This window comes from Nilaparvata lugens, chromosome 11 (genome assembly GCF_014356525.2).
Source record: "Nilaparvata lugens isolate BPH chromosome 11, ASM1435652v1, whole genome shotgun sequence".
Taxonomy (NCBI): Eukaryota; Metazoa; Arthropoda; class Insecta; order Hemiptera; family Delphacidae; genus Nilaparvata; species Nilaparvata lugens.
Window position 1 is genome coordinate 18,254,547 of NC_052514.1, and position 11,279 is coordinate 18,265,825.

Consider the following 11,279-nt stretch of genomic DNA (forward strand, 5'->3'; position numbering starts at 1 on the left):
TGATTAGGAAAAATGAATGAAATATATAAGGTTACTGAGTTTACATTGGATTAAAACCAGAATATTGACAAAAAAAACTGGAGATGTATGTACCGCAAAACTAAAAATGAAATGATGTTATCAAATAAATATTTTATGTATACATTTTCAGTAGACTAAAAATATTAACTATGTCTAGTACTAGTGTCTAATTGACAATAATATCAGCTAGTATAGTGTAAAAGCAACATAAGTGCCACTTCCAGCGCGCATTGTAATAATTATTATGTTACTTAAGCATTGACAAGAAAGAAACTGGAGATGTACCGCACAAAAAATGAGATGGTGTTATCAAATAAATATTTTATTAAACAGATTCAGTAGACTACAAATAATGACTATGATGTAACTTCAAACAAAGCGTGTGGCAATAGCCAATAATTTTGTATAATCGGTTCCCTTCTTGTATGATCTCTCTTTGAGCATGGTCCGCAACATTAGAGGAATAGGGACGTGTATGCGGTTGCCCAAGGGAGTGCCACTGTCGTCTATTAGCACAACATTATTGCTGTCGAATTTCGGCGCACGGGGGATCTGATGCTTTTTACAACCGACTATCACGCCCTTCTTCTTCTCGCCTTTGATTGCTACCAGCACTTTATTTCCTGCAAATATCAAAAGTAATACTATATAAATCACTTGAAAACAGTGACATTTGTATCTTTCAGTAAACAACATTAATATAGTAAAAAACCACTTTTAATAACACCACAAACTGAACTGTTGATTTCAATACTAGCTCAAAATGATGTCCTTGCTACTTTTTAAAGTATTATTTGTATCTTTCAGTAAACAACATTAATATAGTAAAAAACCACTTTTAATAGCACCACAAACTGAACTGTTGATTTCAATACTAGTCCAAAATGATGTCCTTGCTTCTTTTCAAAGAAGAGTCCATGCTGCGTGAATCAAAAAAATTGCTTGATAAGAATGGCAGGCTATTCTCAATTTTTTTCCATCTTACAACAGTGAATATTATAATTTCTAAATTAATGTGAATTGTTTCGATATGTGGTGAAATTTGAGAATTCTAATAAGTGATTGGCATAATAGATGCAGTTTTCTGAGTATTTGTGAAGGTGATATTGTGGTGGTTATCCATACTGAATGAAAAGACTAGAAGTTGTCTAACTACAGATTCATTGGAAAAACGAGATACCGGTTTCGGTTGTTACACCATTTCTTATCAATCTCTGATGCTATTTCATCAAACTCATGAAGCTATTATATTGAATATGTTCAGAGTTCGTAGCAAAAAAGGTAACTGCGTTTACTATGTTTTTGACTATATTTACTTGATTGTTGAGGTGAAATATTATCAATTATCTCCTTGTTGAAGATTGAGATTCAACAGCTATTTAATTATGTTCTCAGAGTTGAAAGAAACTATTCAGCGCTGAATAGTGAGTTGTGTTTTTTCTGGCTCTAGATTTTGTAAAATTACTCAAAAATTTTCCAATTAATGGTGATTTGAGTGTGATATTTTTGTTTTTTTATTCTGTTTTCAACCGTCAAAACTCAAAATCTTAGTTTTCATTGTTTTTTTGAGTGAAAATGGACTAAATTTTATTAAAGTGAAATCATAACCTTATTTTGGACTATTAAAGTGTTATCTAAATTTGGGAAAGAAATAATACAAGGAGTATCCTTAGTTTTTCTCTCCCAATCAGTGCTTCTCTGTAAAAAATATAAATAAATAAATAAATAAAGATTTCAGAGTATTTAATAGCACAGAATAATTATAATTATCTAGTATCTGAATACTGTACATTATTGAAAATTTTCATCGTTCCTTTCTAATCTCAGGCACTTTGCACACATGGACAATGGTTGTCGACTAGACATGGCCATTGATGTTGGCTACTGTGTCATCCGTATGCCGCTAATAGCGGCAACTAGTGGACGCTACTACTGTCCCTGAATGCAAGGGACTTTAAAACTTGGAAAACTTGGCGACTCTGCCAACTAAGGGCTAAGGGTTTGATAATAGAATTCTAAAAATTTGAGAAATTAAAAGAAATACTTATAATTAAAATTGAATGAAAGCTGTTATATTCTATTTGGAATTACAAACATTCATTAAATGAGGATTCATCAATTCATCAAAGTTTGATAATGGAACTCTCAACATTTGAAAATGATTGAAAGGATAACTGTAATTAAAATTAAATCGAAGCTGTTTATTTGGAACTTAAAGCATTTATTAATGATTATCATGGAAGAGAAAAGTGAATAGTTTCATTATTCACTTAATAGTTTTATGAAGATTATATCATAATATAGTAGCCTATAATGATCAAAATATAGGTTGAATAATTCTCACCAAGGTATCCGACACCTGATTTATTATAGATGTGTATGATACGAGGTGGCTTTCCTTCCAGCATGGCCTGTTTACCAATCTCACTGTTGTCGACCACTCTCAGACGAGTCAACTTGATAAGCTGACTAGAAGTAGAAGTCGTATGGAAGAAACGGGAAGCCAAATTGGAAAACATCCTGATTTTACCTGAAATTAAAAAAGAAAAACTATTTCATAAATCAATATAGATATTTGCATTCGGTAGCTATTTTCCTATCTATTCTAGAAAAGAATCACAAGATCTCTAGTTTTACACCCAAGTTTTGTATATAACCTACCGTATATTGAAAACTTACAACAAATGCACAACTATTTTCTCAATCATCAGGTTCAATGAAAAAGGTTTACTTATTATAAATTTTTATTGACTCCACATTTGGGAAAAGGGGTTAAACCTATAGTTTGTGTAAAACAAGTTGAGACTTGGCCCTCCATCCGAAGAAATTACAGGGTTGCCAAATCGTGTAAAATTGCAACTTTCTAAAATTTCCAATCCAACGTCAGAATTGAATGTAGAATATTATCATCCACGATATCCTAGTAGTGCTAAAAATGTTTCAGGTTTGAAGGATTAAAAGGAAATTTAACTTCTATGATAAAAAAATTGGAAACATCGCGAAGATTTGTTTTTCTTTTGAATATCTTTTCTATCAGAATCATTGGGCGTCGTAATGCGTAATAATTTTATATCAAATTAACGGGAAGAATGTCTCCTTTCTATTGGTGTCTGGATCATTTATATCCGACCCATAGTTATTTTTTAATTAACGGTTATGATCGTCAATGTCGAGACATTTCGAGCAGAAAACATGAAATTTTCGACATGCTAGAAACTTTTTTGTTTCAAAAGATAAGTAGGTGGTGAAAGCGAGAAAGTTTCTCGGGAATTATTGAATTTATTTTTCCAATTGTCAAACGTACTCGGAAGAACGTATTTTGGCCTCTCAGGAGTTTCAAAGTCAAGGATACTAGGATATCGGGGATGATATTCTACACTCAATTCTGACGTTGAATTGGAAAATTTAGAAAGTTGCAATTTTACACGATTTGGCAACCCTGTAATTTCTTGGATGGAGGGCCAAGTCTCAACTTATTTTACACAAACTATAGAAAGCTAATCTATCTAAAATTGTGTCAGAGCTAATCGATCATTAAAATAATTACTACTTGTTAATAGGAATGATAAAAAGGTGTTTCTAAATTCAAATTGAAAATTTGATAATCTAGAATCGGTTGTTTATATCAATTCTAAGTTGTTTGGGTGATAAATATAGTTTTAGAAGCTATGTGAACAGCAACACAGTACTTTATCCCATGCTCTGCAAAAATTTGACAGAAGTGGATCTGTCATCCTCCTCTTATTTCATGAGCATATCACAGATCTTTTGTGGAATGTTTTGAGGGAAGGTTTGGGCACTGGCAGAGTAGGCCTACTATCAAAATATTGTTAATAGATTCCCTGGCTGGGTTTCCGGGTAAAATTTGGGTCCCGTACAAGAACTTCTTCTGAATATTGGGTTCAATGAAGCTGTTGAAAATCTCCATTGCAAAGTTTAATGTTGTGTAAATCTTTACACAAGATTTAGCCTATTATTTATGACATTCGAATTCACTAGGATGATGTTCAGAATTCCTGTATTTGTATTTTAAAAAGACCACCGGTTGGGCAATTCCATCAGCAAGCCAGACAGGGAGTAGCTTTATCATTCGATAACAAAAAAGGATGATTTTAAGTTTTACAATAGATTAGCTATTTAGGGTTTAAGTAATAAAACATTTATAAAAAGTAAAATAAATTTAGGATGTTGATAGATGTAGCATAGTATCGACAGCTACTTAACAGCCAAAAATAAAACATTATTATGCCAAAAATATATTTCTATTGAGAACTTGAATATTGCTCCACTTTATGTGTATTTTTTGGTTTTTCAGAATGTTTTAAAAAGATACAATTGATTTTTGAAAAAAAAACACATCAATTAATTGAGTAGATTTGTGCTACATTGATTACTTTTCTTTGGTGTTTCTGTCGTTATATAAGACACTTTTAAAACCCCCTTTTTTCAAAGCCAATAAAGATTCTTCGTATAACAGACAAAGACCCGGTTGAATTTTAACAGTGATTAATTGATTCTTCGAGAATCAATCAGAGAAGCCGTCTTATCAAAAAGGTATTTTGTGCAACCGGCACTTAACCATGATATTGTTTTTGTTTAGGCAATTATATTTCTTAAAATCAATAATCCTTGCATCGTACAATAGCAAAATGAATTGCTTATTAGCTTCGGCTATTGAGTCAACATCAACTGAAATTAATCTAAAAATTGTTAAACCTGAAGGCTCAATTTGACAATTAATTAATATGTAGATAATGTAAATAGGCTAATACATTGGATGATCACAAGATAAAAATATTGACTCAGCATTAAATAAAGAATAGGCTATTCTAGAACTATTCTGTGACTTTTAAAGATATCTAGACAAATAAAATTTCTGTACATAACAATTTTATTCAATGGTTAATGATATTCAAAATGTGTATTGAAGGTTAGGCTGAATTCCACTTATTTACAAGTTGCTTCCAGAAATTTAGACTTACCAAATCTAATATGACTATGATACAATTATCCTATAAAATTTCCATATAACCCAGATACAATACTACAATTCTGAATAATTACTAATCCGAATAATAGATGAAAAGTTACAATATTACAATAACATAACCTCAACTTCTATTCTAACTTTCACAAAATTTGAAATGGTTCTTTATCGATATCAAAGAAAGAAGATCGAAAGATAAAGTATCGATGTAGGTACCTTGATTCCGTATATCGATGTTCTGTCAAATAATCGATTACTGGTTTTACCGGCTTAGTTTGAATTTTCGCGTGGGATCAGCATCAGCTCTATGATCAAAGTTTTACTATCTATTTAATGTTTTATTTACTGGAATAAGCTAACAAAAAATGTTTTATTGATGCTGAGTTTTTTTCTGGTACAAAATAATTTCTAAATGATCTAAATGTGTTATAAAAGTTGTTAGACCTTTCCATGAAAATGACTGCAATAATAACGTTTAATTGTTATTTTATTTTCTTCTATGTGAACATTTAGTAATGTTTGATATAAAAAACATGATAATATTCACTTTTTCAAACTGTTACACTCTAATCACTCCATGACTTCATATTGAAAGTATCATACTTTTATATTTTCTCTAGACAAAAGTAGGTACCGTTCCCCATTACTATTCAAACAGAATTACCATAAAATAATATTCTATTGAAGCATACTATATTTTCAACTTGAAAATTCATGAGCTTCAGGTAGTCTTGAATAGGACGATTTGTGAACCAGGCTATGTACTTTATTCGTTTGAGTTCATGTATTTTGTATTAAATTTGTGATTCTCATTCATCATCCTACAGTGATTGAAGTTAATCCCTTTTAATGTTTTTATATTAGTTATGATTGGGGTACTATTACAAAGACTATTTTTTCATTGTCTGATTGTTGATCTGCGTTTCTACAGAATAGAATGGATGTGAAACTTACAATAAAAATATAAATTAATATAATAATACTTGTATAATATGCTCTACGTTACCGTATTATCTTATTTCCTGTATCATTCACAGCAATCTTCTATTCCATCAACACTCACCTTTGAATCTCCCTGTGCAAAAATAAATGGAATTGATTTCAATTTTTAATAACTTATTGTAATTTGACATAATTATGGAATTGTATTAATGAATTTGAGCAATAATGATTAAAAGAAAATGGGAAACTATGTTCAATGGAATAGATGAAGATTAGATGAAAATCATCATTTAATTTCCTGTATTGCCACACTGATGTTATACTCAAGGATAAAATTAATAATTCCAATCTCATCAAGAATAAAGATGAATGCTTATGATAACCTTCACTGAAAGTTGATGAGTTCTAATCATGAATAATTTTTGTCATAAATAATGCTTCGTGGATTTTTTCGGCACATCTGAGGAAGAGATTTCAACTGTACTTTGCAATTGAAGCTCTTGTTGTATAATTTTCATCATGTATCTCTATCCAGTGTTTTTGTCTTCGATTGCTTTGTTAGTGATCATCCAAGACGTGGTAAGTTATCAAGATACTGTTTTTAATTTGAATCATTCATTTCTGAATACTAGTTCTGTTCAGAAAAAAATATTTGTTACTTCATGGATGAATATTCATAATTTAGGCTATATACATAAAATTGATCTCAGCATCAGCAAACCACTCTCAGATCATACAAGATAATACTGTATTTTTATAAATTATTATGTTTTGAATATCCTCCTGGCTTCGATTAATATTCATTATTCCAAGCGGCATTTTATGATAATATATTAATGAAGACTAATATCTCAGTCAACAGTCAAAAGCATGGAAAAGCTAACAGGCCTAACGATTATCAATAAATTTACCAAATAATAAGTTTTTCTTTGAATTTTTCAGAGGGCTGATGATGACAATAGTGATGAGTACAGAGTTATGATTGGAGACTGGATTCAAGAAACAATGACTTGCAAAAAAGAAATGGATGATTCTGGCGTGGAAATGAAATTGAGTAAGTAGGCTACCTTACATGCTCACACCAATTCAACACTTTTGCAAGTAGTAGTTCTTGACAATCTGTTATCGAATTTAATATTCATATATGCTATTGTATTTTTGTATTCTATTTCATCTCTGTTTCGTGTCACATTCTAATATAATTTGATTAAATTAGAAGCCACTATCATTTCAAATTATGAGCTAATTGATAGTATTGGTCTGATAGGAAAGCTGTTGAAAACAGAAATGTTGCGTTATTGTAATACAAAATCCATACCTCAAAAATTGTAGGAACTTATTTGCTTATTTGCTCCCGATCGAAGGAAACGGATTATCAAAAAATACCTTAAAAATCTCAAAATTTTTTACTAACTCACGATATCTGCAAATTAAGCTATAACTTAATTATTTCATCCATTTCCATTTTTTTATTTATTTATTTTTTTATGTTCGGTGTAGGCTATTTTCATGGAATGATTGAACTTAAGAGTCATCACTACCAGAGATTAGGCTAGCGGGAAAAGGTTTCAAGATAGAAGATTACCATGGTTTATAATAATATTGTATGAATTAATAATATCATATTCACCATTAAAAATTCATTCAGAAATTAAGGCTACAAATCAACTTCTGCTGCATTTTTCTTTCATTCTTTAAGAGATTGTATTGTTTTTTCAGTGACTTGTCTCGCCTTTTATGAAGGGGGTAAGGCGATTGATCCTAAATTGAAGGAGTACGATAGTTGCAAGGTATGGATCCTATTCTATCTTCTATTTCTTCTAAATTCTATTCTTATCTTGTAATGAATCCATTGTTGAGCAAATATATTCATATTTATAACATCACAATAATTACCGTATGTCGAACTATGACATTAAAAATACAAATAATACATAAATCCTATTATTTTTATTTATTTTTCAATCACTTGATAATGGCATTACATAGCCGAAACATGTCGTGAAGATATAATTTTGAAAAGGGTATCCAGATTTATATTTTTATCTATATTCAAAAAGTAGCCCTGTAAAGAAAAAATACCAAGTTACATAAATTCTCTTTGGTCAAACTCTCAGCAATAGGAATTTCAAAAGATTGGCAATTATTCCTTCATCCCCATCTCATTTTCTAACTACAGCAGACATTTTTTCTGCTCTCCCTCTATTACCGTAATCCATTTTTTTTTGCAATTATTGTATTTGGTAGATGTGTGATAAAACTGGCCAACTAAAGCTCATATAATAACGAATACTCTAGAGCCAATTTAACTATCCGTTCATGTTTCTTGATATCAGAAAAATTATATTTATGATGTTACCATGAAGTAGGAAAAATCTTAATCTCATAATACAAAAAAAAATATTTTTAAGAAATATATGAACTATAATATTACAAAAGGGAATCGTGGAGCTTGGTTTTAACATAATCTGAAGAAATATTATATGCGCAATAAATATAATTAAATTAATAATATTGTTGAATAAACGTGGTAATAACGCTTATGGTATGTTTCATTATGGTTCTCATTTTTACAGGCATTGCTGGCATGTGTCATGAAGAAAGCTGGAGTAGTAAGTACTAATGCTATATTATATCTATATCATGTTTTTTATATCAATTTAACATATTGTTTCACTAATTTTGTTTGAGCAACGATCCATAAAATTTTTGTCATGTCATCATGTAGATGTTTTTTAGAAGATCAATTATTTTTCATCGTTCAAATTTCTCGATCCACTATAGTTTTCTCTATCATTTTTATCACTTGTAATATTCTATAATTAGATTTTTATGCTTTACATAATCTCTATGAACGGGTTCTGAACTCGTGCAGGAATCGAAATAGCTTTCTTTGTAGGTGATTATAATGGAAAATTGATTAATGCATCAAAAAATGTAGAAATTAGTGACTCATTACAAACGTTCTGTTTCCTTCCTGTTTGGTAGATGTCATCGGATGGAACATCTCTTATCAAAGACAAAATGTTGGAAGTATCCAGTATCTTCGATTATAAATACAAAGGAATCAAAGACGAATTCAACAATAACATTTGGCCAGCTTGTGAGAAAAGTGAGTAGTGAAACACTAGCGTTATAATATTCAAAATATCGTGAGAAGTTCAAAGCAAATTACAACTGATAAATAAGACATAAGAACATTTTTGAAATTTGTCATTATCATTTCCATCAAGTGGGAGTTCTAAAGAGCACATCTAAATACTGATATCCACTAAATACGAATAAAACCTCATTTTCATGAATTCTATTATTTGGTAAAAATTTCATTCACATCAAATATAATAATTTGATCCTTTCTTGGAACTTCAACCAAGACATTTTTTAAACGTATCTCCTTATTGATATTGATTTGTAATTTATCCAACAGACAACCAAGCTGTATGAAATTGTGCAGTATGTGATTTTCCTATTGTTGCCTCACATGACAAATATACTTGTGATTTTCTCTTTAAAGATGGAGATTTTGGTTGCTTATAAATCCGGTTTCTACAAATTATACTGAGATTAAATTTATTTACTGGATATTCTATCCTACTATCTATTCAATCTTATTTTCAGCAACTGGAAAAGAAGGAGAGATGGCCTACAATTTCTTGGAATGTGTTTTCAAAAAATCGGCAATGGTAAGTTTTCAGTAATTTTCAATAAAAGGTACTCCTTTTCTTCTTGTTCATAGATTGAAAATAATATTATTTTATCTTGGCTCCCTCATAGCACTTCTTATTATTAAATTATATACCGTATGGTTATAATACTTGAATCTATTATTAGAAACCTATACTGGAGATCTATGAGCTATTGTTTACGTAGTAATCATAGATCTATGGACAAAGAGTAGATATTCACAATGTGGATTAACTTTATCAGGCACAAGCTTCTTATTCAACACATCTGGATATATCATTTCAATTTTCTTGTCCTTGAAAAAACTATATTTTTTATATCAATGAGGACTAGTTGAGGAAGTTGTTATTTTGTATGATGGTACTATCTGAATGATTACATCTATCTGGGACTGATTACAGCATTTTATTTAGACGATTTGTTCCTTTGTAATCATATTCATCTCAATCCCTATTAATGGGTCCATATTGTTCACTAATTTATATCCTTTCACGACTATGTGAGATATATTCAAGTGGTATCTTATGTAATTAAGTTACTGATTAAGTTTCTAATTAAGTTACTGAGTTATATTCATCTCAATCTCTATTAATGGGACAATATTGTTCACTAGTTTATATTCTTCCACGATTATGTGAGTAATCATGATATTCAAGTGGTCTCTTTTGTAATTAAGTTACTGACACAGCGTCGCAACTAAATCGAAACTGACTTTTTACAGGCTAAGAAGCTGAAAGATAAGTTCTTTGCCTTCTTCCATGCTCAACAGGATGACAAAAAATAGTCTCTCACTCAATATACGACACTCACCTCGCGATCCTACTGAAGAAAAAAATATGAATACAATAATGCAGCTATAATAGGCTACAATAATTCAGCTCATTCACCACTTGATAACTCATATTGATTCAACACGAATAATTTTTTTAATAAATTAATCAACACTTCATTAAACACAAACTTATTACTTTAATTCAAGATATTTGTTCTTTATTGTAATTTTTCAAAATGTATATGTGTTTTTCATATTTTTTTTATCATTCAATTGAGAATCCTTCACTGTAAGAAAACTAAATTGATGACAATGTGGATGATAATCAATACTGTGTAAGCTGTTGAGCTGATTGAATTCAATTCAATGGTGAATATTTTCATCAATATAAATTATTAATCAATATTGTTGTTCAAGCATCCGATCAAATTCACTTTCTCATGTTAAATTACTTCTTAATAAGCTGAATACAGTATATTATAATAATTGTAAAATGTATCATTAAGAATACATGTTATAATGATTATTGTGAAACGTATAATTAATAAAAGTTATCAATTTGAAATGCAAGAGTATATTTTGTGTAGTTCTTTTATAAAAACCATACCGTACCAACAATATGTTTGGAATTTATTATCGTGTGGTTGATCCGCATCAACTTATCCACTAAAGAATAAAAATTTAATATGATACACTATTTTTTAAAATACGTACTTGCCAATCACTGTTCCATGGTGTATCTACACTGAAATTATTGGAAAATTATTTATTACTCACTTACTGCTGTTATTATTACTTGAGAGCTACTTTGGGTTTCTTCCTCTAATCTTTTTTAATAAAGGCAGTATATCAACACTTATTATTATAAAAACG

The 11,279-nt window shown here is 30.0% G+C and overlaps 2 protein-coding genes across 2 annotated transcripts; one reads left to right on the forward strand and one right to left on the reverse strand.

The window, feature by feature from the left end:
• Positions 1 to 325: 325 nt before the first annotated feature.
• LOC111054992 (39S ribosomal protein L14, mitochondrial) lies at positions 326 to 5,197 on the reverse strand. The gene is made up of 3 exons (XM_022342133.2): positions 5,004 to 5,197; positions 2,366 to 2,551; positions 326 to 644 (listed from the first exon to the last, which is right to left on the reverse strand). Exons 2-3 carry the CDS (start codon positions 2,538 to 2,540, stop codon positions 391 to 393), a joined length of 429 nt encoding a protein of 142 aa, XP_022197825.1. The 5' UTR covers positions 2,541 to 2,551; positions 5,004 to 5,197; the 3' UTR covers positions 326 to 390.
• A 1,190-nt stretch (positions 5,198 to 6,387) lies between these two features.
• LOC111054996 lies at positions 6,388 to 10,453 on the forward strand. Its single transcript, XM_022342138.2, has 7 exons — positions 6,388 to 6,529; positions 6,893 to 7,004; positions 7,670 to 7,740; positions 8,527 to 8,562; positions 8,939 to 9,062; positions 9,569 to 9,633; positions 10,356 to 10,453. Exons 1-7 carry the CDS (start codon positions 6,470 to 6,472, stop codon positions 10,416 to 10,418), a joined length of 531 nt encoding a protein of 176 aa, XP_022197830.2. The 5' UTR covers positions 6,388 to 6,469; the 3' UTR covers positions 10,419 to 10,453.
• Positions 10,454 to 11,279: the final 826 nt, after the last annotated feature.

Coding starts and splice junctions, on each gene's coding strand:
- LOC111054996 (XM_022342138.2), top strand. CDS start 6,470: ATGTATCTCTATCCAGTGTTTTTGTCTTCGATTGCTTTGTTAGTGATC. Junction 7,005..7,669: donor TGGCGTGGAAATGAAATTGA/GTAAGTAGGCTA, acceptor TTGTTTTTTCAG/TGACTTGTCTCGCCTTTTAT. Junction 9,063..9,568: donor TTGGCCAGCTTGTGAGAAAA/GTGAGTAGTGAA, acceptor TCTTATTTTCAG/CAACTGGAAAAGAAGGAGAG.
- LOC111054992 (XM_022342133.2), bottom strand. CDS start 2,540: ATGTTTTCCAATTTGGCTTCCCGTTTCTTCCATACGACTTCTACTTCT. Junction 645..2,365: donor ATCAGGTGTCGGATACCTTG/GTGAGAATTATT, acceptor TGATATTTGCAG/GAAATAAAGTGCTGGTAGCA.